Below are 26,593 nucleotides of genomic sequence, written 5' to 3'. Positions count from 1 at the left end.
CTCTACATTTTGACATGTTCTTTAACTTGGTTACGCTGTGCAGTTGATTAATTGGGACACAAAACTAAAATCACTTCCTTAAGGGGTCCAAAATACGACCGTTACCCTACTCTGTGTAAATTTTGAGTGCTGTTTCACTTCTCCGTGCACGGATCCTCTTAACTGAAGATGTGAACCGATTTATGGATACAAACATGGATGAACACCAACAAACTCAACCGGCCAGAGGATTCATCGCTACCAAACTGTCATTTTCAAGAAAACCGAAAAGCTTGTGGTGCGTCTTTCGCGGAAAAAATCAAGTCGTGTTATTTCGCAAAAATCCTGTGAAAATCCCAAAGAAATCGAATCGAAATTATCAAACATCTGCAGAGGGACCCGCACTTCTTCGAAAATGAGTGAAGGTTTGTAAATTGCTGTCGTTTTTCTGAGGGAAAACCCTCGCCGAAATGTACTTTCCATCTGATGGGGTTATGTTTACCGTTTTGTTTGCAGCAACTCCGGACGATATGTGGACTCCGTTCAAGCACCTCTTCAACAGCATCGAATCGTTCCTGGCGGCGTCCGGGAGTGGAGGTGGTCAACAGCAGGAACAGAATGTGGCCAGTTTGGATGCGCTGCTGCGGAAGCACAAGCAGAATTTCACAACACTGTTGAGGAATCCGCCGAAGAATGGGAAGAGCCGCGAGGCGATTCGGGTGGGAATTACGGAGGGGATTACGTTGCCCGAGTTTGGACACACGATCCTGTCGAAGGATCTGGTGGATGAGAGCGTGATCATTTCCGATATGTACGACTTGAATGAGTACATTGCGTTGGAGTTGCTTTGCACGGCGCAGCAGCAGATGCCGAATCATCCGGGATTGCCGCGGGGGTTGGTGGCGGTTTTGCTGTATTACGACGGCCGGAAGTCGCTGGTGGCGAGTTTGAAGGAACTGTTTCAGGCGCGGTCGGGAGTCAGTTGGTGCACGGATGCACCACACGAGATAACGCAGCTGATTACGGCCTACACGGACGGATTGGTGGCCGATGGAGTGCTGGACAAGATTGTGGATTTGCTGGGGGAGTTGGACGTGACCAAGGAGCTGGATGTGCTGACGACGAATAGGGCCCTTGGGCCGCCGAAGCATCACCGGCAGGTGTTGGATCTGTTCGAGGAGATTCGGGTGCTGTTGGCGACCTGTTTGTTCAATTGGGCCGCGCAGTGCGGATTGCCGAGGGGGACGACGGTGAAGCTGATCCGGTATCTGGCCAAGTACAAGTCGACGGTGTCGAGTGGAGGGATCGATAATGTGACACTGGCCCTGCAGATGGCGTTGATGTATGGACTAGACATGAGCGTGATTCAGCGGAGGGAGGATGGTGAGGAAGTTGTGAAGCGACTTCCGATGGTTAAAGATCCGGAATTCATCGAAACGGTGATGGATGCAATTTCGTCGAGCTGGGAATGCGAGGGATTGCGGTCGGTGTCGCTTTTCACGTTTGGATTGGCCATTGCCACGCTGAGATTGGCTCCGCAGAATTTGTACTCTAATACGGCGAAGATTATCGATCAGGATGAGTTGCTGGTGGACGCAGCCATTCAGGGAAGGGTCTTCGATTTCATTCATTACACCTTGCTGGAGAACGAGGTGATCTTCCGGACGGAATTCTACTACCGGAGGATGCACGTCTTGTTCACGGACTTCATCGAGCTGATGCACTCGAAGGTGACGGAACTGAGGGCTCGAGCGGACGAAACGGCAAGAACCGTCCAGGCCTTCCAGCAGCAAGGATTGGATCCCCCTGCCAATCTGTGCCGGAATTTTGAGGCTCTGCTCCTCTCCGTTGGAAAGCTCTATCAGAACGACCAAATGCGGCTAAATCTGTCACTGGAATACTGGGGACCGATGGAAGTGGCCGCCAACTATCAGCGGGCTTCCTCCCGGTCGGTTTGTCTCTTCAAATTCATCCGTCTGGCGGGAGAACTGCTGCCTCCAATCCTATTCATTCCATACCTAAAGATGCTCGCCGGATTATCGAGCTGTCCTCAATCCGCCCGGAATGCCTTCAACTTGTTGAAGCAAGGCGGCGGAGCATCCGGATCGATGGCCACCATCTCCTGGGACCATTTCTTCAACTCTTTGTTCCGCTACTATCAAAATCTCCGCCAGGAGCAAAACCCTGGAAGCGAAACCGTCTACCGAAACCGAGCCCTCAGCCGCAACATCAATCCGCAGGAAATCGCCGGTCTCCAAGCGGTCCTTCAGGTGATTCGAGCCGTGGCCACACACGACGAAGTGGCCCGAGTAGCTCTCTGCGAACACCCCAACTGGGCTCCCCTTCATGTCCTTCTCGGACTGATCAGCTGCTCGGTCCCCATCTCCTTGAAAGCAGAACTCGTGCAGACCCTGGCCGCCCTCGGCAAGAGTAAAGAAACGGCCCTACAACTCTGGAACAATCTAGAAGCCTCCCAGGTCATCACCACGATCCCAACGACCAGCACCTTCGCCAATCGTGGCATCGAATCCGAGCTGGAAGAAATCGAATCCCGCAACGAAACCTACCCCCTGACCCTCGGAATGCTCGACCTCCTGTACACCCTCTGCGAAACGGCCATCCCTCGAGGCCTCGGTGCCGGCCCTCGCAAACCCGGCCTGGACCCCTACGTCACCTTCATCATCGACGCCGTCTTCCTCCGGTTCTTCAACCGCAACTACAAGAACCCCACCGAAAAGTGGCAAATCGCCGAGAAGTGTCTCCGCTTGCTGAACGCCTTCGTCCAGCGCTACACTCCCACCCCCGCTGACTTCCCCTCCCCGACCCAGAACCGCGAGGAAAACTCCCCGCCCGGATTCCACATCCTGCTCCAAATCAACACCAAGTCGGATTTCCTCCGTCTCCTCCTGCACATCATCGACGAAGCCTGCACCCTCTTCGATTCCTACACGCCCTTCCCCGGTCGCAAACACCTCGAGACCACCTGCCTCTTCGCCCTCCAAATACTTGAACGCGCCCTCGAAACTCAAGAGGACTTCTTCAACGCCCACTTCTCCGCCAACTGCTCCATCCTCCTGGCCGGGGCCAACAAGCTCCTCCTCGGAATGAACCCCCGCAGCGGCAAGGCGGACCACATGCTCAACATCGTCCGTTTCGTTACCTACAGCTCCTGGCTCCCGGAGAACGCCCTCGTCTCCATCCGCATCCTGACGGCCATCATGCGCCAGCCGAACGTCAACCAGCAGATACTCGGTCTGCTCACACAGTCCGAGCGAATCCGGAACGAGATCCGCCAGGGCTTCGTCGAATGCCTCGAAAGCGAGTCGGTGACATTCGCCTCCACTTCCCAAACTTCCACGGATCCTTCCAGCGACGGAAACGACCCCGATCAGGACGTGGAGGATTACGCGACGGCGGCGGACGCTGCCTCCGCGGTTAGCGTCGAGCTCCAGATCAAGGTAGCCATCGTTGGGTTGCTGCAGGAGTGTTTGCCGCAGCAGAGTACGCCCAATCTGGCGCACTATCTGCTAGGGTTCGAGCTGAACAAGGAACTACGGCTGACCAATCTGCAGCAGCCGGGCGTGATGAACTTTCCGAGCAACTGCGCCAAGTCGCTGATTACGCTGCTGGATAATGCGCTGGAGGTGAGTGGGGATGGGTTGGGATACATAGTTTCTAAGTTTTTTTTTAAAAGCTTTCATTGAACGACTATCTTGTAGGAAGCACAGCTGGTAGGAACTGCTGGTAATGTTCTTGAAGTAACCTTGTGAGAAATTTACTGGAACAATTCTTTGAGACATTACTATATGAACTACTCAGTGAAATCATAGGAAAAGTTCTGGCAGATTTATAGGAATACTTCTAGTAAATAAATAACATAAATATTGATTGGCAATAGGGGAGAGTCCTATGTCCGGGCACTATACGTTTTTCAGAAACCAAAAAAAAAATATTTTTTTAAAGTTTAACACCATAGTCTTGGGCAGTTATTAGTGCACACAAAATATGCCGGTGCTGTCTTCACCTTCACCGATTATGAAACTAGAGACATTTCCTCTATGGGCCGGACGCTTATATGGAAGTTTTTAACATGATTTTGGACCCCCGAAAAAAAACATTGAATTTGTCGATAAAAGTGCTTAAATACAATAATTGATATGAAAAACACATGTTATATATTCGTTATGTGGTATTGGTTTCAATTTTTATCAGCTATTGCATTTGTACGAGTTCACTGAATTTAGTGTCCGGGCATAGAGGACACCTAAAAAATTATGCATATTTGTACAAAAAGTGTGATAGCTTTCAAAATTAAATTTTGAAGGTTTAACCAGTCAGTTTTTTTTTCGCTTGTTCAATCATAGATCTTTCAATTAGAAATTAGAAACAAAATTCACGCAAACAACAATGCATTTTTTGAGTTATTGATTTGCAACAAAAAGTGTCCGAGCATACAAGACTTCCCGCTAATCTTATTCGGTTTGTTTTTGTTTTGGAAAGTATTTCTTGTTGAATTTATCAAAATATGTTTAATGGAATAATGGAACACAGCGATGAATCTTCCGTGCGCGAGTGCAATAGAAGATCAGGGTTGTTGTACTGATAATGTCGCAGAAGACACCAAGAGCGCCACCATCGAGTTTGCCCACGCCAATTTCTGAACAAAAAAAGGCAAAAATGAAAAGAGAAGAATCAAAAAGGATGGATGACCAGCTTAACGGGCTGACCAATCCGCGAACGGCAGTGTACGGGAAGTTTACTCGAGTTTGAGCTGCATTGTGGCATAGCGAAGATCAACCAAATCAGAACATTCGGAAATAGTGCCCTTACCGACCTTCGATGGATCTTACACGCAGCGAATTGGACTAACGAATTTCATACATTTTGCCTTATGAAAGGTGGAACGATTATTGCAATACGAACGCTTTATGTATCGTTCTAGCATCACTCCACATCAAGGCGTCGATAGGCGCGTGGTGTACGCTCGGGCCTATCGATCGCAAGGTTATTGGTTCGATTCCAGGTTGCCACAAAAACGTTATTTTCAAATTCTGGTTTCATAAGGCAAATTTATGAATTTCAATCCGATTTCTTGTGGCGATCCACAATCCGATTTCTGTGTTTATCGATAGTCCATTTGCCTGAGTACGAGAAGTGGTACTCGTTTAAAGCGATGTTTACCACTGTGATGAACCGGTACCAGCAGAAGAAACCATCATTGAAGCTTTTCCATCTTCGTAATAGCCTTGTTGGTCAAGCAACAGGAGTCATCGTTCAAGACTTAGTCATTAACAATGACTACGAAGCCGCATGGAGAGTTCTCACAGAACGGTATGAAGACAAACGTGTCATTGTTGACAAACATGTCGAAATCTTTTCAATCTGCCAAAAGTTGGACAGGAGAATGCAGCCAATATGCAGAAGATGATTGATGCCTGTAACAAGAATGTAAAAGCGTTGAAGCACCAGAATCTGCCAGTCGATGGGCTTGGAGAGCAGATGTTAGTGAATCTCATCGCGGGGAAAATGGATAAGAAGCTGCGGATGTCCTGGGAGTCACACCAGAAGAAAAATGTGCTTTCATCGTATGCTGAAACTGCGAAATTTCTGCAAGAACAGTGTCGGATTTACGAAAAGCTGGATACAACTTTGAAGCCGTTGTCGGAGAGTGCTAAACCAAAAGCGGCGGCTAGACGCCACACGCTGGTAATGAACCAATGCACGAGTTCACTAATTTGACGTTTGAGCGGTGCCGAATTCACTTGTTGCCAAGGTCACGTAAATAACACGGCACCGCTCAAAAGTCAAATAGTGAACTCGTGCATCGGTCCATAAGTGAAACGAAAAATGATAAAAATGAACAAAAGTGTCAGTTGTTCAAGGCTAGCCATGAACTTTGGAAGTGCGATGCCTTTAAGACGAAGTAGGCCGTCATTGAAATTTGTACGCGTCGTTGATGATTGTTGCTAAATCATGTCAAAATTTTGAATTGAATAAAATCAGTTTGCATTGCACTGAGGGTTCTGAAAAAGTAATACACTTTCAACATGTCATCGCCCAGATAGCCGTAGCGTTTCGTGGCAACCTGGAATCGAACCAAGAACCTTGCGATCGATAGGCCCGAGCGTACACCACGCGCCTATCGACGCCTTGATGTGGAGTGATGCTAGAACGATACATAAAGCGTTCGTATTGCAATAATCGTTCCACCTTTCATAAGGCAAAATGTATGAAATTCGTTAGTCCAGTTCGCTGCGTGTAAGATCCATCGAAGGTCGGTAAGGGCACTTGTAACGGTGGAAGATATTGCTGGACAGGAGCGAGATTCGGTGGTCCGATTTGTGGAATGCCTCAACTTTCGCTTTCGTTGCCACTTCAATCAGCGTGTACCTACAGTTGAATAGAGACCTGATTGTGATTGTAAAGAGACGATTACTTTTCTGTTGAAGTGCATGCTTGGCTAGAGAATGAAATGCTTGGACATATGCGAGAGGTGCAAGAAAATGCAAATGAAGAAGTGGGATCGGTGTATTACTTGCCACACCACTGCGTGCTGAGGCCCACCAGCACGACAACCAAATTAAGAGTCGTTTTTGATGGCTCAGCTAGAACAACGACGGGCGTTTCTATCAACGACGTGCTAATGACGGGCTCAACCATCCAGAATGATCTCACCGCAATATTGCTCCGTTTCCGAGGTTTCCAGTACGTTTCCACTTTGGACATTCCGAAAATGTTTCGCCAAGTTAATATTCATCAGCAAGACACGAAATATCAACGCATTTTCCGGAGGTATGACAAAAACGATTTTCTTACCGTTCGAGAGCTGCAGACCGTTACCTATGGCCTAGGACCATCTCCGTTCCAAGCTACCATGGCGCTAAGCAAGCTGCTGTAGATCACAAGGAAGAGTTCCCGGAAGCTGCCAAGGTCATAGAAAAGGGGACATATATGGACGACATCTTGACGGGTGCTGATTCGCTAGCTGAAGCATGCCAGCTCCAACGAGAAGTGGCGGGCCTGCTGCAAAAGGGTTGTTCTGGCGCTCACAAGTGGTGTGCTAATCACTCTGATATGGGGTCATTCACAAAAAAACGTCCAACATTGGGGGGGGGTGTCTATGAAAGTGTGACAGTACGTGTATAAGGTATTGGAAAAAGCTTGACAGAGGGGGGAGAGGGTCTAGAAATCCTGAAAAACGATGGACGTCATATTTGAATCTTCCCTATCCTGCAAGATGTTCCAGACGAACTGCGAGGAAGTACATTCGCAGTAACCGATGATAGTTCAAAAGCGATCGTTAAGACTTTGGGCGTAATCTGGAACCCGAGCGAAGACTGGTTCTCTGTGTCAGTTCCGGAATGTAACAACATGGAGGGCATAACCCGCAGAAATCTACAGTCAGTTGGCCAAAATATTTGATCCTGGGGTTTTTAGGTCCAGCGATTACAGCAGCAAAGTTGATTCTGCGAGAAGTCAGCGAATTGCAAATTGATTGGGACGATCCAGTCCCTCCCGACGTTTGCTCCTTTTACGTTCGCGCGTTGGCGGTGGCCGAGTACATTCTCGTGAGCGAGTAAAACACGCGACGTAACAAACAATGAACTAAAACTTTATTTAAAACGGTTACAAACTATTAACACGTTAAACATTCTTGCTGGTATAGCATCGACAGGTGACAGATACAACTGCCACCAGTGAGCTCAGCGGTAGTGTTGATGGATCATTGGTAGGGATGTCCATTTGTCCCCAACAGCTCGAAATAGCGAAGTTTTGAACCGAAATGATAGTCTTGAACGAAGTGCGCCTACCAAGATGGATCTGCTGGAACGGTACATCGAAACTAGTGCATGGATTTCCGGACGCTTCCGATCTAGCATGCCTCTAAGTACGTGCCATTTTTCCAGACGACTCTATCCAGATGCGACTAATTTGCAGTAAGTCTCGCATCCTATCGAAGAAGAAGACAAGGAACAAAACCATAACAACTCCACGGGCTGAACTGCTAGCGGCTTTGCTGTTGACCAGGCTAGCTGCAAAGGTGATTGATGCTACAGAATTGTAATACGAATCAGTGACGCTCTGGAGTGACTCGAAAATCGTGCTGGCGTGGATTAAAAAACTGCCTCATCAGTTGAATACTTACGTTTCGAATCGGGTTATTGAAATCCAGAAACTTGATGCAGCTGGAATTACATTCCGACTTAGGAGAACCCGGCCGACCTGATATCCCGGGGAAAACAGCCTAAAAAACTTTTCGGATCTAAGATGTGGTGGACCGGACCACCATCATTTAGCAACCCAATCGTCGACATCGTGGAGGAAGCCGAGGTTCCGGATGAAGACCTGTCAGAAATGCGAGCCAGAGTAGTGCTGGCTACGACTGCTGCTGCTGAACGAATGCCGATTTTTGACAAATTGAGTTGCTTCATTAAGGTTGTGCGTTACACGGCCTGGAAAAGAGAGCTGACAAAGGGTCCGCTCTCCGTTGATGAAACATAAAGAGCATCATTACTAATAGTACGTTTGGTTCAACGCGAAGCGTTCAAGCCGGAAATACGCGCACTAACGGATGGTACAGACATCAAGCATCGAGTCAACGGGTTGAAACCGTTTTTGGACCCAGAAGACAGCGTTCTGCGTGTGGGGGCCGTATCAAGCGAGCCTTCATACCGTATGATAGCCGGCACCAGATGTTATTGCCAGCGAAGTACCCAATCACTGAAGCGCTAGTCCGACATCTGCACAATGAAAACCTACACATTGGGCAGAGAGGTTTGCTAGCAGTTGTGCGACAACGATACTGGCCACTGAATGCGAAAAGCACAATACGCAAAGTAATCCGTAACTGTGTACAGTCGACTCTCCACATCTCGATATCGAAGGGACCATCGAGATAGGGAGAGATCGACATATGGAGAGTGAATGTGTATGCAGAATGAAGGGACCGAACAAATCATCGACATGGGGAGAGATATCGAGATGTAGAACATCGAGATGTGGAGAGTCGACTATAGTATGTTTTCGAGCAAACCCTTTGAAGACTATACCAATAATGGGCGACCTTGCATCCTACCGCATACAGCCAGCTCCTGCTTTCTCGAATACCGGTGTGGATTACGCCGGACCATTCTGGATCAAATCATTATCAACTGCCCGCAAATCCCAGCTTACGGAAGCTTATGTGAGCTTGTTCGTCTGTCTACAGACTCGGGCCATTCACCTAGAATTGTTTTCCGATCTGACGACGGTTGCGTTTCTAGCTGCTTTGAAACGCTTCATCAGCCGACGTGATAATCCTAAATCGATGCGCTCTGATAACGCGACAAACTTTGTCGGAGTAAAAACTGAATTGCATGACCTTTGGAAGCTGTTTCAAGACCAGTGCGCAACTGGAAAGATCACCAATTATTGCACCAGCAAAGGAATCGAGTGATCATTCATGCCGCCGAGAAGCCCTAATTTTGGCGGAGTAAAAACTGAATTGCATGACCTTTGGAAGCTGTTTCAAGACCAGTGCGCAACTGGAAAGATCACCAATTATTGCACCAGCAAAGGAATCGAGTAGTCATTCATGCCGCCGAGAAGCCCTAATTTTGGCGGGATTTGGGAGGCCGGTATGAAGTAGGTGAAGTAGGGGCCTTCCTTAGCCGAGTGGTTAGAGTCTGCGGCTACAAAGCAAAGCCATGCTGAAGGTGTCTGGGTTCGAATCCCGTCGGCCGGTTCAGGATCTTTTCGGAATGGAAATTTCCTTGACTTCCCTGGGCATAGAGTATCATCATACCTGCCACACGATATATATATATATATATATATATATATATATATATATATATATATATATATATATATATATATATATATATATATATATATATATATATATATATATATATATATATATATATATATATATATATATATATATATATATATATATATTGAGAACGAACTAGCGGATTTTGAAAATTCTTCCATTGTTATGTTCCTTAAGTGTTCCGACGTGTTTGTGTATATAGAAACCCAGAATATTGAACGCAAAAGTCGGAACAACGGGAGTGGAAGAAACTGTCATTTTGGACGGGACGTTTTAGGTTTTTCAACAGCCTACTTTATAGCAAGACGAAGTTTGCTGGGTACACTAGTATAATATAATACTAGTAACGTAACCGAACTACTTAGCTGCCAAGCACTGTGATTACATCAAACAAATTAATATTTCATACAAATTTGGTAGAAACTTGTGATGGCCGATCTTTCAAATGAATAGATAGTATTAATACCCTTTCTTCTCCCCCCAGAACTCCAAATCCGGCAAGCACTCGGCCACCGCCCAGGAGCGCCTCATCGAGCACGCCTACGCCCTCCTCTACTCGCTATGCTATAACAGCCGCACCTCGGAGGTCATCCTACGCTTCCTGCGCTCGTGCAACGACTTCCTCTGCCGGCACATCAATGGACTCCCATTCGCCAACGTCAAGAGCCCGCACGTGTTGAACCAGATGACCGGCCTGCTCAAATGCGTTGCCATCGAACTGAAACTGACATCGGACAAAAGCCAGGTTTCGCAGTTCGGAAACGTGTGCAAGATCCTGCTGGGCGTGGTCCAGAATCAACCGAGCGAGACACTGCCGCTGGAACTGTCACACCACTACAGCACCGTCAACTCCAGCATGCTGATGAGTTCCGTGACCGGGATGGAACCGGGTGCGACGGTGTCGCGGAAGGCCCCGGAGTCGGCGAAGTTGCTGCTGTGTCAGTTGCTGGACTGTCTGAACTTTGAGATCAAGTCGCTGGATAAGCCCAAGTGGGACTACTTCGACAACTCGTTGCTGCAGAGTCTGCTGCAGGATTGTGAGATTGCGGTTCCTGGGTCGGCGCTGAAGCTGATCGACATCAAGCGGCTGCATGATGTGTTGAAGGATGAGCTGAATTCGGTGCAGACGACGATCGCCGCCGGACAAAGGGCGCACATTTTGGCGGAGATCGAGACGATCTTGATGTACGCGTTGCAGCTGAACAGCCAGAGGAATTTGTGTGCGTCGACGGTGAAGTTCCTGGAGGCCTGGGGACAAGTGACGGAGGTGCTGTTCAGCGTAACTCCCACGATGTTCGTTTCGTTGGACGTCAAGCAGGGACTGCTGGTGGAGATTGTGCAGGCGGTTCTCAGCAAGGTGGTGCCCAATCAGGTCATGCCGGAGCTGGCGAATTTGGCGTCCTCGACGATTTTGCTGTTGATGGTGAACCTGAGGCATTGCTATTCGTTGAAGAATGGAGGGGACGGTGCGGCATCCGGGTTGAACGAGAGCACCCTGATGACGTCGTTTGGAGGCAGCTTCGCTCAGAATGGCGTTGGGCAAGGAGCGGGTCGGTTCTCGCCGAAGGCCAACACGTTGAGTTTGAGGTACATCTTGCAGAACATTTTGGAGTGGATCTTGATCAGCGGTGTGGGGTCCCAGAAACTGAGGATCAATTTGTACGCGGCGCTGCTGAATTATATGCACATTGTAAAGGGTAATCGCGACAAGAGCGAGCAGAATACGGAGTCGGTTCGGGACGAATTCTACGTTTCCCGCTTGGATAAGAGTTTGGCCGCTGGAAGGACTCATGAAGTTGGGGGAGACGAATCGCATGCCCAGATCGAGATGGTGGTGGAGATTGTACAATCGTTCGGCGACAAGTTGATCGATATCCTGTGCCATGATTGCACCGGAGGGTTGGACATCTGCAAAATGTTGGCCTTGTCCTGCATTGACATGCTCCTGGATATGGACTCGATGGCCAACGTGATTCAGTTCATATCCAAACGTGGATACTTGTCGCACTTGATCGATAGTCTGCTTAAGAACGATGGGAAATTGTGCAGAATTTTGGATAATCAACCGGAGAACATGAAGGCCTTGTACGTCTATGAATCAAAAATGGCCATGTTGAGTCGTATCGGAAGTTCACACATCGGAGCGGAGCTTCTCTTGGAAGAGAGAGCTCTCAGTGTGCTGGCCGGAATGAAGGTCTTCGATCTACATCCAGATTTCCAGGTCCAGAACTACTCTCCCCTTTATCCAACATCATCGAGCTTCATCCCTCCGATCGAAGCCCGCTACCAACAGATCCTGTTCCCAGCGTTGAACCTCTGTGATGTAATTCTGTCCACGTTAGGTCAAGAGAATCACTCGGCCGTCACCCAGGTCATCAACTTCTTGCTATCCCACGGAGACATGATCGAGATCGTTCTGCGCGCAGGAACTCCGTTCCTTAACATCGGCCTCCTTCGGGAGCTCGCCGGCATCACCGGATTGATCGCTCGTGCCGCCAACCAGGAAATATCCAGCTTGATCACTCCGAACGCCAACCAAGACATCGGCGCACATCTCTACCGCCTGCAGAAGCTCATGCTGACCCTTTTCCCTCGCTTCACCCTCTCCGATCAAACCCTGAAAGAACTGAACCAGAACATCCTCACCAACTGCAGCGAGCGGGAAAAGGCCGCCCACCTGAAGTACTTCCTGCAGATCGCCGCCAATTTGGCACTGTACGCCCGGAACAGCATCTCCAACCACTCGGTCGATCACCGAACGATCAACGTGCTGTTCTCACCACAGATCAGCGAAAGTGTCCACCACCGACAGGTCACCGGAGCAGCCCTGGAGACGAGTCACAGCCTGAACATCGTGGTCATACAGCTCAAGACCTCGGTCGAGTACTTCAACCGGGAGAAGCTGTCGTACGAGAGTTTGGTCCGCCAGCGGAACTCGTTGCCCAGTCTCAGCTTGGATGCTAATGGTAAGTTGCGGTAACGTAATCCAGGGGGTAACATTTATCACTTTTATTTTGCAAACTATGCAAATTTTATATGTTTAAAACAAGTACTGGCACTAATCGCTCGTGACTTTATATTGTATTTTGTTTTCTGAAAGTTTTGAGCATGGTTAAAAAGTGTTTTATGCGATTTTTTGCTGAGAATAGTCTTCTGATTTTGTTGTATGCTCCTTTGGGACCAGCGACGGAATCAAGATCAACCGTGTTCGGTTCGCGTTGTGCGGGTGTTAATGATTTGTTGTGATTTGTCAGTCGGCGAAGGATTACAAACTGGTGAGCTCGTTTCATGTTTACGATAACACATTTCTATCGTGGCAACGTTACGTTTAAGTAATTTTCAAGCAAACTATGGATGATTTATCACTACAAGTGTCGGCATAAACCCTTATTCTTGTTTAACATCCAATATTAATATACACATACCTTTCTTTTTCGCCATTACTATTAATAACATATGAATATTTTAACAGTATGAACAGTCGACGTGTTTTTCAATCTTCTACCAACATCGTTTCACTGCGAGAAAAATTCAGTCTTTGCTATACGATATTTTAATTAAGCTGATATGGGTTACCATTGACCACCCATGTAAACAATGGCCGGTAATATTGAAAATATCGTTACTCACTAAAATCATGAGCCCGAAGACAAGCATGAAGGCCAAACTCTTACAAGCCACTTGTTGAGTTATATCAAAATTGAAAACATCTCTCAGGGCTAGTGGTAAGCCTCTTCTAAGAAAATTGGTCTCTATATTAATGCAAGTGACTAAAACGTCTCTATTTTTAATGGAAGGTCTCTAAAGTCTCTTTTTTTAACCAAAAAAAGGGCCCAAAAGCCACTATTTACCTCTTTCTCCGTGTAGTGAATCCAACTGCTTATTTCTTGAGGTTCCATAGAAACTTGCAGTGACTCTTACGCGATTAGTCTCCAGAAATTCCTTTTCAGATTCTTCGAAGAGTCTTCTTCTAGTGATTTCTCCGAAGATTTCTTCTGGAATAGTTTTAAGAACTTTTTCAAACATCTCTCCAGAAATCTTCTAGGAATTTGTCCAGAAATTTCTCCAGCGATTTTAAAGGAATAATAAAAGAAAGTGATGCCTTATTTTTCTGCAGGAAATCCAACGGAACAGCCTCCAGTATTTTTTGTTCTGAAATACTTTCAGGAGCTACTCAGGCATCCCTACAGAAATTTTGAAAATAATGCCCAAATTCTAGTAATTGGTCCAGAATTTCTCCAGAGATTTTGAAAGGGGTAATCAAAGGAACTTATCTATTATTTTTGTGCAGGAAATTCAACGATACAACCTCCAGTAATCTGGAAATTTTCTCACGTACTATTCCTCTAGAGTTTTTTTCTTTTATTCCTTAATCAATTTTTCCATCAATTACTCTAACAGATCTTCCAAAGATTTCCAAATTCTTATATGAAAATCCTCGATGATTCATTCTATAGGTTTTGAAAAAAAATCTTCAAGGAGTTCCTACGCCGATTTTCCCAGTTCTTCTTTCAGTCATTTTCCTTGCAGAGAATCCTTCCGCATAATTCTGGAGGTTACATAAAAACCTACACATACTCTTTCGTGATAATTATCCAGGACAACCTTTTTAGATTTTCCGAGGAAACGCATGAGCAATTCCTAGTGATTTCTCCAGAGATTTCTTCTGGCATACTTTCAGGAGCTTTTCCAGAAATCCCTTCAAAAAACGACCTCAGATTTCTTACAAACTCCTCTTCTAGGAATTCGTACAAGAATTTTGTAAGGAATAATTAAAGGAATTCATCCGTTATTTTTTCTGTAGAATATCCAACGTTTTCCAGGATTTCCTCCAGAGATTTTTCAACCGGTTTTTCCAGAGATTTTTACAGTTCTTACAAAAATATCAAAGGTTCATTCTATAGTGTTTGAAGGAATTTGACAAGATTTTTTTCCCTGGAAGACCTACAATAATTCTCGCGCAACTTTTCCAAAGAACCTATGTAGCAATGAGAAATTTTCTCATCTCTCGTCCTCTTTGGATTATAACTGTGAAATGCTAAAGCTTTCGGAAAGTTTTTCGCTATTGATAGAAAGACAATGTCCTTGGCTAGCGATTCATTCAAAGACAGAAGCAAGAGCACAGTGTCTCAGTTATTGATTAAAGAGAAAGTTAACAAAGATATCAAGAAAGAGAATAAAGATAGGTCCTTTAGAAGAGTTACGCGATAATTTTTCCAGGAATTCCCCCATCGATTTTTTCAGTTCTTCTCTCAGTCACTTTCAGGGCTGTTACAACAGGCGCGTATTTCGCGATTCTCGCGGATTTCGCGATTTTGTCGCGGATTTGTAGCGGATTTGGCCAGCCAAGCGCGAAAATCGCGGGTGAATAAAATTCTGTCGCGAAAATCGCGGATTTCCCAAATCGTGCAACAAAAATTGCAGTTATGCTGTATGTATAGTCGTGATTTCATAATAAGAAAATTTCTATTTAAAACAAGAAAATCATGTCTCTTTTTGAGAGCACTAAAGTTCAGTTAGTATAGTCACCAGTGATGGAAAGTGGCGAACACTTCTTCTGAACTGGAACAAAAACAAAACCAAACGCTCCCGAGCGTCAGAGCGCTGGTTTACTCGCATCTGTCGGCTCCCGAGTAACTGAAGCTAAAAGTGATTCGCGAACGTGTTCAAAGCTGTTCAGAGTCATATTGTGCTTTTGGGAAAAAAGCTGCTTCCTCTTCGAGATTTATGGTTTTCATGGGCTTTTGACTACAAACTAGTAGTTTACTGTCGATATGATGGTTATGCAATTAATTTGTCTGTCAAACCATAATAAATCACACCTTGCTCGGTTACTCGCGAGTAAACGCTCCCGAGCTTGTTGCTACTTCTTTTGACATGTTCTCCCGAGCTGACGGGTGCGGACTTACTCACACCTAGCCAGTTCCGAGTCTGTGATGTTTGTTATGCGTTGGTATACACTCGTGAGCTGCTTCGTGATGCGAACTTTTCCAGCACTGATAGTCACTGATTTCGAAAATGTTGTTCAGGGAAATATAAAAAACAGTAACATTTTATTTGTAAACCATCCTCATTTTATTTGAAGTCATATTTCTCGAGGGTCGCTAGGCAATCAAGAGATCGTTCTTCCCTAAATTCTTAATGACACTAATCTAATTTATTTATTTGTGTTTACGGCGATCGGTAGGTTTTTGGTAAAATAGGTTAAACTGGAAATAGAAAATTTTCATTTATTTCTCGTTAAAAATCTTAGAAAATGGCGCTCATTTGGCTTGGTTTTTCAAATATCTGAAATCAGAAATGAATGAATATAATATGTCAAGACATTAAACCATGTAGGAATTTGTGCGGATAATATGCGGACACTCTGGCTGAGTTTTGGCGCTGCAGTCATAGTTGGTTACCCTACACTGAGCCAACTCTTTCGTTAAAGGGTATATGGAAGTCATATAATTCTGCACTATTGGAAAATCATATGAATATTAGCATGGGACGGAAATGGGTATTACAAGTTATATGCAACGCATATGATAAGACTCGCGGATATTGAAGTTATAGTTAAATGCATTACATTTAGCCTTCACAAATACCGGGACAATACGTTATTCATTTGATTACACAATAATGATCAAACACAACTGCCGATCCAAATTTAAATGTTATTCATGTGATGTTGAATTTACCTTCATATATTATGCAGTACCAAAATAATGGATGTAATAAAGGAATGTGCGATAAAAATTGACATAAATATTCCCATAAGGGCTTTTAAGAATAAAATCCTAGTACGTCTTTGCGAGCATGTTTATTTAAAGCTATAATTGCAAACCAGCACTATAAACAGCTGAAAACATTTCTTGATTTGCTAATTTGGATTGCAGTTATATGCTCGATTAAGTTGTAATAAGTGTTCATTCTCAAACTAAATTGTGCCCTATGGACCTGTGCATGAGTTCACGAATTTGACGTTTGAGCGGTGCCGAATTCACTTGTTGCCATGGTCACGTAAATAACACGGCACCGCCCAAACGTCAGATAGTGAACTCGTGCATCGGTCCATTGAAATAATCACCTCAATTTATTAGTAATGAGAAACAACTATACGATTTAAAAACAAAAATACATGTTTATTTACTTATAATGACCATTTTAGTTCGATCACAAATCGTTATCATCTTCATAGAAATCGTACCTTTTTCTTCAATCAAGGTCGTCAACTGTAATGCTTCCTCTAGTTCTTTGACATAAATTACGGACATTTATCGAATTCGAATTTTAAAATCTGAAAACCAGCTCCAATGTAATTTAATGTTATCATATTCAGTATTAACTTACCAGCAAGAAGATCGAAAAATGTTATTCGGAGTCCAGATTCTAACAACAACTGCTCACGATCGTCCGCCATTGTTGATTTTTGTGCTCTTTCGAAATGATAATGTCAATATGACATACACGCATTTAGCTTTCACAGCGAGAAAAGTTAGCCGAAATTATATGCAAGGGACATAAGTCGGTTATAACATGTGCATATAACTTGAACATGAGCTGGTGATACTAATATGTATTTGAAGGCTATTGAATCCAAATAGTTTTTGTTGTGACACATATAAGTGATCAATTGAAATCAATTAGGCCGGCTATTATTTAAACTCATATGAAATTGCTGATACAATAAACTCGTGGAATCATTTCAGTGTATGAAATCTTATCATCAATAGAAAAGTTTAAAACAATATATAGCTACGCAGTCAAATTAGGAGTTTTGTCAGTGAAGAGCATTGTAAATCTAGAAGATAAAAATTACTTGAAGTTAATAGAAAGCAACACTGGAAATTGTATGTATAGTTAATGCAATAGTGGATGTAAATATAACTAAATAAAACCTTTTGCAGTTTAAGCTGATCACCATAAAACCGTTTTACGATCTGCTTTGAAAACCAGTACAACGATTGAATCACCACCACAACACACCAGTTAAAACTTAGCATCTGTTGAAATCGCCAAATTTATAAATTTGTAACTCTGGAAGAAATTGTTGAACACCAATGAGTAAAGAAAAATTTAAACACACTTAGAAAAAATCATTGAAATTTATGTCATATATGCCCGACATATTGGAGCAAGTAAAATTAGGTAAACTTAAGTCACAAATGACGTAACTTTCCGTCATAATGGACTAAAGATTATTCGAATCACAAAAATTTTTTAGTCACGTTGGATGTAATTTTACAAGAAGGACGTATTTTTAATTTCTAATGCCATCAAACTTACGTTACGTACGTAATATTAGTTTCTTCTTAGTGTGCAGTACTATGACAAATTTGGTGATAATAAAATTGAAGATATTTAGAGTTCTCTGTCAAAATTTCATGCGTTTTGCTCAAAGGAGAACAAACCCAGACAACCAGAATGTACGAAATCACCTTTTGCGTTATGCGATGTTTATATGCGCAAAGTTTCACGTATAAGATGTTGCGAAAAGGCCTTATACGTACAAAAGTGGAGGCGATATACGTGCATATTTTATATGATGAAAAATAACATGCAATGCGAGTGTGTAAATTTTATTGCGAACTAGTCTGCACTCTTATGCGACCTAATTTGTGATAACAATGTTGATTTGACAGCTGCTACGGATTGATCCGACTTACTTTGTACGAGTATACGGAACGAAATGAAATGTACGTATGAACTCATAAAATAGCGTTCAATGCGAGGAAACTCATCGGTCGAACGATATCATCCACCATATTGTGCGGGTGTGATGAAATTTGTGTAACTAAACGACTTTGTTCGTCAACTGTTATGCGACTTCTGGTTGTCTGGGAAGTTTTAGCATGTTAAAGTTGAACATTCTATATGAAAATCGGCTTTCACTACTATTATTCTGAACACAACTGCATGTACCAGTGTTGCATTTGAACGCGTTCAGTTTGCGTTCCAGTTCAATTTTGTTGAAGGAGAGATCAAGTAGGTTTGAACATTGATCAGTTCAAAAATTTGAACTCAGAAGAGCTGAGAAGTGAACGCGAAAGGAAAATTGTTTTATGGCGGATTAAAAAAAAAATTTTGAAAGCAGAAAGAGGGACATTTAAGGTTCCTTACATTGTGCGTGATATGGACTCAACATAGTTTAAAGAAGTGTTTTTTTGATTTTGTGCTTCAAAGTGCATTTTAAGGTGAACGGGCATGTATAGTCCAATGTACTGCCAATGACTAATGAATATTATTGAAAAAATGTATTGCTGTTTGCATTTGAGATGCAAATGTTGAGTAAACGTCCTCCAAATGCGGTAACACAAAGTAATCAAAGGACACTTAGCAACGATTACATAAATCACCGCTGCCCTAGCAAGCAGTGTTGCCACATTATTTTCGAATTTAATCTGTGTTTTAGGTTGAAAAAATCATTTTATTTTAAATCAACCTCCAAAAATCTTGGTAAAAATCTGTGTTGCGCAAAAATTCGAAATTAACCTTTTTATTTCAAAAAGAACCTTTACAAACTAATTATGGCTGTTCTTGGCATGTCGACAATTTTTGATTTGAAGTTATTCTACTAAAACTAAGAAGAAAATGCATAACACTGCGGAACACGTTTTTGTCTCAAGCACCAAAATACCGCTATTCACTCAATTAAGGGTTGCTGAATCCATTGCCGTTTCAGAACCATAGCACGTCTAGTTTTTGAGATATAGGCTGTTGAAAAAGCAAAAATTGAGTATTTTAGCCAACTTGCATGCAAGTTTGCCAGCTTGTAAGGTAATTTATTTGCTTAATTTGCCACAGAATTCAAACTTTATGTGTATAATAATACTTATCGGCAAAGTTTATAAAACTTTCGATGCGGTAAAGTTATTTTTTGATGGTTTGAAAAGTATCGTATTTTCTCATATAAGAGAAACGAAGAATTTTGTATGGAGACAGCAAACATGTCGAAAAAATCGGTTTAATCTGAATTTAATCGCGCAATTTCAACCAAATTTAATTCAAAATGGAAGTTTAAGTGCAAAATAGCATGCTTAGTGGATTAAATCACTAAAAAGTTTGATAAATTATACCTTAAATTTCATGTAAACATCAATAAAATCAGTGTTTCACACAACTTTGGCGACCTGTAGCTAAAAATTGTGACGTGCTGGAACATTTCTGAAAATGGCATCATATTCAGCAACCCCAAATCTACTGGAGACACATAATTTGATCCTTGAGGCACGCAAAAATGTCAATTTTGTTTCGCTGTGTAATTGTTCCTAAAAATTTGAAATTCTAAAGAATTTAAGAAAAAAATAATCAGAGTAATGGTATTTTTTCTCAATATCTTTCACATCCATGTCCCAAACTTGTGTAATATCATAAAATCTTAAAAATCTATCTTTATCTAAAAAACCTGTGATCAGATAAATCTGTGTATGTGGCATCACTGCTTGCAAGAAAAATCTATCTTTGACATCGCATTTCTTATGAATAATCTTACCGCGTTTGGTGTTTCCGCATTTGATATTTGCATTTCAAACGCACACAGAAATAACAATTTTCATAAAAACAAATTTGTTAATAGCAGTTTACGTAACAAGTTGCAGAATGATGATTTTTACAGCACGAGTCGATAATTACGACGAGTGCTGTAAAAATCGAGTTCTGCAACGAGTTACGTACAACATTCATTGCAATTTCGTAGAAGACCACTTGAGGGTATCAGAAATTATATCGGAATGCATTCCCTATAATCTTACAATTTCTGAAAAAATGTTGTGTAATGATTCATTGCGTAACTCAAAACAGTTGCATAATGAAAAAGCGTTGCGCAATGAATCATTACAGCACTGGTTTCAGTTGCGTAATGACTATTCCCGCACTGCATACTTCAGTGCAGGAAAGTAGGCCGTTTCAGTAGAAGCATTAACCTAAGAATGCTGCAGTTCGTGTTACCAACATCTAGTTTGCCACGAACTGACAGCTTGAGCACCGGGCCTCAAAGTGTCAGATTAATTTTAAGAACCAAAACAACATCATGGTATAGAACAAACAATGAAAAACCATAATTTAAGGTAATAAAAATTGAAATCAGTTTTGTGACAACTGCGCCATTAGCGTTCTACTACTAATATTTCTATTGCCGTTTCATGACAGATTGGCGTGATGAAAAACAGCCTATTACGATGAGAAATTGCAAAAAAATATTCAATTATCACAACAATCTTAAGTATTTTTACCTCAAATTGATTGAATATTAAGACTTGAAGTTTTATAAAAATAAAAACAGTTTTCATACAATGAATGGTATGCATTTCATACTTATTGTTCTACTGTCCACATCTCATAAATAAAACAATATGTTTGCAACATTATTTTCTTAAACAATATGATGGTGTTTGCCTATCCATGTATTGCATGATAAAAATACACTATTGGCGATCTAATTTTATTAATGGCAACCTCTCGATAACCACTTAAAATATAGTGTGAACTTAGATGAGAGAAAATTGTAAAATTAATGTGTACGTTTTTCTTGTTAAGTTATCATTAATAACTTCATTTTGCATCTCCATTTGCATTTGCATCTTGTATGCAAAGATCATATCGAATTGTGTTAAGTATAGTTGCAAACTAGGCCTCCTCTCTGCTTGTAGTGACGCTACCATTTATCGAATTGCACGATTTTCTACAAAAAATATATATTGAAATGTTGATGACAAATACATTTCGAGTGTTATTGTTGAATACGATTTTTCCGATGTAAAACTCCAATTATTGGATTTTTCTACAACTTATTTTGCTCAATGGTAGATACTTTAAGATAAGGCGAAAATATTCACTTAAAGTACCATTAAAAACTAGTTTTTGATCATGCATGTTTTCGCATTTTTTTTATAATGAATAGTAAAGTTGTCAATGAAACAGATTTTTTTTTCGGCGTGGACTGGTGTTTCTAGGCGCGGATCGAATTTCTCCAGTCGTGATTTTCGCGGATACGATTTTAAGATTTTTGTAACAGCCCTGCATTTTCATTTAACTTTCTTCATCAACGATCAACGTTTTGTATCAGAAATTGCTACAGAATTCTGCCAAGGATTATTCCAGGAAAAATAAATATTTGATTTTGTTAGGAACTTCTGCGACATTTCGTCCAGGAATTACTGTTACATTTCTGCAGTAAGTTTTCGAATAAAATCTTCATGAATTTCTCCAAGTTTCGTTTGAGATTTCACATACTAGGGCATGCATGCAAACTATTCCTATACATTGTTTTCCGGGACTACGTTCGATGTTTTTCTGGATTTTGTTTTACTGAAAATCCTATAGGATATTATCTAGGGTTTTGATTAATGCTTATTTAAAAAATGTTTTAGCAATATATTTACAGAATCATCATGACTTCCTCAGCAATTTGCAAGTTCTTTCAGAGATCTTTTCAAGACTTCATCTAAGAAATTTTCCTAACAATTTAAATTAATTTTTAAAAACAATCCTTGATGACAACTTGGAGACATACCTGGATAAATTAAAGGATTACCTGCTTGCTCTTGTCCACAGTTGATCAGCAGAAGTTTTCTGGTTTTGTTTTGTATGGGAAAAGGCATCTAACTTCAATTTTTTTCGTAAATGAAAGTATTAATCGAAAAACAATATTTGGTAGGCGTGATAGCATTCATCATTACGTACTACCGGCACCAAATATTTTTTTCGAAAATAGTTCCCAATTTTGAGAAATACTTCGTTAGATGCATTTCGCCATACAAATGTTTTTCGAGTTACCTGTTAGCGATTTTTCGAGCATAGACACTAGCGCATGTGCGTTACTATGTGGTGAGTAGCGAATAAGGCATGAACCCATTGAGAACTTTATTGCCCAAGTAACATAAGTAGTTGAACAACAGTTTATTCAGCTGAAATAAGCTTAAGAGTGGTCTGTTCAACTTTTGTTCCACTTCAATGTTTGTTGGGTGGGAAATACTCTCAAAGATTTCCTGGGGGATTTCCTAAAGGAAGCATGAGAGGAGTCACTAGGGTAATTTCTAAAGGCATAATCCTGAGCGACAATTTCAGAGGAATTCATACGAAATCAGTGGAAGCATTGCTGCAGACATTACTTGTCGGCTTTTCTGATTTTCGTAAAAAAAACTCATCTTCTGATTCCTGTATGGTCTCTATTTGGTTCATTATTGTTCTCTTTTTAGTTTCAGTTCGTTCTCTTTTTGGTCTCGTTTTCCACTGTTTCCTTAATTCTGCTTGTAGTGAATCCGTCTGTCGAATTTAAAAGGTTCCAGAGAAACCTTCAGAGACTTATTAGGCGAATATTTAATATTTAATTTTATACCACCAAGCTCTACTTCTGCGATAAGTTGTAGGAAAATATATAATGTGCGAATTTTAAGACAACGCAAGAAATAAGAATCAAGCATTTGCATATTATAAAAAAAAATCAAGTATTTTTCTAAAATACTAAAAAAATTTAAAAGTCGAAAAAAACATTTCTTATATGCGTGTCACAGCCCAAGGCTTAATTCAAACATAAAACCACTTTGATTTTCGAGTTACGAAAAAATACACAACATTCCTAAGTGTACCCTGTCTTGGGTTGGGAATTAGAAGGTCGAGAATTATTTTAGAACTTAATCAAGTTTCATCAAACGTTACTTTATGATTTCCTTCTGAAATACCTCGCGAATGAAAAAAACCTCCAATAATTTATGAAAAAAACATCCTTGAAATTTTCCTAAAGACCGCTCTAGAAACATGACTAATTTTTTTTTTGAAGAATATGGATCTTGAGAAATTTCACAAAGAAATTCTAATGGAATTCCTGAAAATATCTATGGAAGAAATTTCTGATTGAATTCTGAAACAAATTATGAAAGATATTTTTTTAGGAAATCCTAGAAAATGCGAGGATAAAATACTGGTTGAATTTTGGAGAAAGTTCTAGAGAAAACGATGGTAATATTTGTTGGATAAATTACTGGAGGACATGGCACTCTTGAACAATTTCTCAAAGAATCTTTGGAGGATCTCTTGATGGAATCTGTGGCTGTGGCTATTCTAAATTCCAAAGGTATCAAAAAAAAAAACTCTCGGGGTGATAAGGAGTTCGTTAAAATAACTCAATGAACTGTTCAATAATTCTTCTTTGAGGTAATATCTGAAGGAAACTTTGGGTAAAGATCTGAATCAATTCCTGGAGAAAATAATGACAACAAAAATACATACAGAGGAACGAGCAGTAATAGGTACTTGTCGTAGTGTCATAAGAAACTTAGACAATATTCTTAAAGAAATGTCTGGTTCTCCGATGAATGAACATTTTATCTCTTAATTCCTGTTAGTTTTACCTATTTGGTTCTCTTTTTGGTATCCTTTTTGTCACTGTTTTATCTCTTTTTGGTTTATTTTTCCAGACAATAAGTCTCCTATTTCCAAATACTTAGTCGCCACCAGTCCTGCAGTACAATAATTTCAATATTTATACTATTGTTTCGACTATCTTTCTTGGAATTCAGAAGACCATTAAAAATGAGCAAACCTTGAAGGTATTATGCTTCCTACTTTGCTTATAACAAATTAAAATTGAAGTTTGATTAAATTGATAATCAGGATTTTCCACAGGGATGACCTTGCAAATTTTCTAAAATCCTTCTCCTTCAAATCTCTCCATCAATTCCAGTTTTCTAACATTTTTCTAGTAGTTACTCTAGCAGATCTTCCAAAAATTCTTACAAGCGTTATTCAAAAAAAAAAAAAAAAATCCCCATAGGGTTTATTTCTGAATTATTGAAGAAATTCTTTACAGGTTTTTCCAGGAACCTCTGCAAGAATTCCTCAAGAAGTTCCCACGCCGAGTTTTCAGATTTTTTCTCCAGCCATTTTCGTATGAAATCCTTCGTGAAATTATCTTCGGTTTATATCAGGAATTGCGCCAAAACTCTTCCAGGAATTTTTAAAAGAAATTTTCCATGTATTCCATAACCAATGCGATCAGTGATTGATCATCAAATTCTTCTAGAAATGAACCTAGAAAATGACCCAATTAATCCTGCAGTTCTTCCGAACAATTTCCAAGTGAATTTTCAATTAAAATCTCCATGGATCATTGAAAATTTTATTTGAGGTTTCACACCATCATATACAACAGCAATTATTCCGACCATTTCTACATAACTTTCTTTAGGAATTCTGTTCAACGTTTTCAACGCACCTGCAGAATTTTATCCAGCGATTCAATTGGTTGTTTTTTACAAGAACTATCGAAGAACTTCATCTAGGGAAACCTCCAAGACTTCCTCGGAAGTAAGGGTGTTTTTCAGAAATCCTCTCATGAGTTCATCAGAATTTTTTGCAGAAATTTCATTAGAGACTATTATAGAATTTATTTTGGCGATATTTACCGGTTCTATACAGGCATTTCTTCAATAATGTCTTGAAAAATGTCCTTGACAATTCCCTGGAGCCATCCCTGGTGAAATTATTTAAAACTTTCTTGACAAATTTCTTAAAGAACTGCTGCTTGACTTGCTAAAGGTATCAAAGAAGGAACATCTTCACTAGGAGGGACATTCCGATCAGTGATAACCCGTTTTACCGAAACTCTATTTCAATTGATCGCATCCCCTCAATTTCAGTTCAAATTCAACACAACAACCTCACGGAGCGGATAGCCGATAAGCAGGAGGAGCTGAAGCGTTGCGTATTCATAACCGAACACTGTCTGTACCTTCTGTGGGCCCACTTGGACTTCTTCATGTTGCGTGCGATCCCGGTCAACACGTTGCACTTCAATCTTTCCTACGGAGCAGACAGTAAGTTCCACTACTATCATCTCTTATCAAACTCTAACGATTCTCAATTCTTCCCCAGACTACCTCTCGTCCCAGACGGAAGTCGGCTGGAAGATCACCGCCGACGACGTGGCCGCCCTCAAGAAGACCCTCATCGCCATCTTCAACGAGACGTTCTGCAAGCAGCTGCTGGCTACCGGGCAGCAGGGATCGGACGCCCGCGCCTCGGACAAGGGCTTCATCGAGGCGCTGCTGCGGCGAATCAAGCGACTGATCCAGTTCGTGCCGGTCAAGTGAGAAATGGCGGGTTCGGATCCGAGATCACTAGCTAAGAGATAAGAGTCTTATTAGTATTTTTTCCGTTCATTAATTGTTTTCGTTTTCGTAACTGCCGCAACTGTTGCGTTATATTCTGCATTTATTACTACTGCTGCTACACTACATGATGTAACTATATCCTTGACCGATTATAGTGTTTCACAATCGACGAGGCGGACCTGTGAAGTGCTTGTAGTGGATATCACGTCCCTAAGGAAATGTCGTAACAGAATATCTACAAATTGTACTGAATTCGTTCACGAAATGGACTGAATTCTTTTAGCCAACAATAACTATTTGAATAGGTCAATAACTATTACATAACAGCTCAAATAGTTGTTTCCATAGGAATTCCAAAGAGTTTTTAAGGAAAGCCTAGAACTTCCTAGTAGTACATTCTCAAGGATTCTCCAAAGAGTTTTAAGGGGTTTACAGAGATTTCCAGTGATCTCTAAGTGGACCATAGAGGTTTGTAATTGGATTCCAGGAAAACCTTCAATGTACTCACATGTTATCTATTAATCGATTTTAGATGGGCTTACGATACAAACGATTATACGCGAATACGGTTTCCCGGACAAACTGACACGATTGATCAAGACAACGATGTAGCAGGTGTTATTGTCCGTGAGGATTGAAGCTAGTTGAATCGTACCTATTCGACGGTGATGAAATCGCAGTGATAGAAGAATTTGTGTACTTG

The 26,593-nt window shown here is 41.6% G+C and overlaps 1 protein-coding gene across 1 annotated transcript; it reads left to right on the top strand.

Moving 5' to 3' along the window:
* The first annotated feature begins 258 nt into the window (after positions 1–258).
* On the top strand, positions 259–26,060 carry LOC5573487 (nuclear pore complex protein Nup205). The gene is made up of 5 exons (XM_021857642.1): positions 259–404; positions 496–3,623; positions 10,281–12,762; positions 25,417–25,593; positions 25,652–26,060. The coding sequence occupies exons 1-5, from the start codon at positions 395–397 to the stop codon at positions 25,867–25,869; spliced, it is 6,015 nt and encodes a 2,004-aa protein (XP_021713334.1). The 5' UTR covers positions 259–394; the 3' UTR covers positions 25,870–26,060.
* The last annotated feature ends 533 nt before the right edge of the window (positions 26,061–26,593 follow it).

The sequence above is a fragment of the Aedes aegypti genome, chromosome 1 (genome assembly GCF_002204515.2).
Source record: "Aedes aegypti strain LVP_AGWG chromosome 1, AaegL5.0 Primary Assembly, whole genome shotgun sequence".
In the NCBI taxonomy this organism is placed as follows: Eukaryota; Metazoa; Arthropoda; class Insecta; order Diptera; family Culicidae; genus Aedes; species Aedes aegypti.
This window is presented reverse-complemented; position numbering and strand designations above follow the sequence as displayed.

Excerpts from the sequence above, each read along its gene's own strand:
- LOC5573487 (XM_021857642.1), top strand. Across the intron at positions 3,624-10,280 it reads TGCTGGATAATGCGCTGGAG|AACTCCAAATCCGGCAAGCA; the intron begins GTGAGTGGGGAT and ends TTCTCCCCCCAG. Across the intron at positions 25,594-25,651 it reads TCTTTCCTACGGAGCAGACA|ACTACCTCTCGTCCCAGACG; the intron begins GTAAGTTCCACT and ends ATTCTTCCCCAG.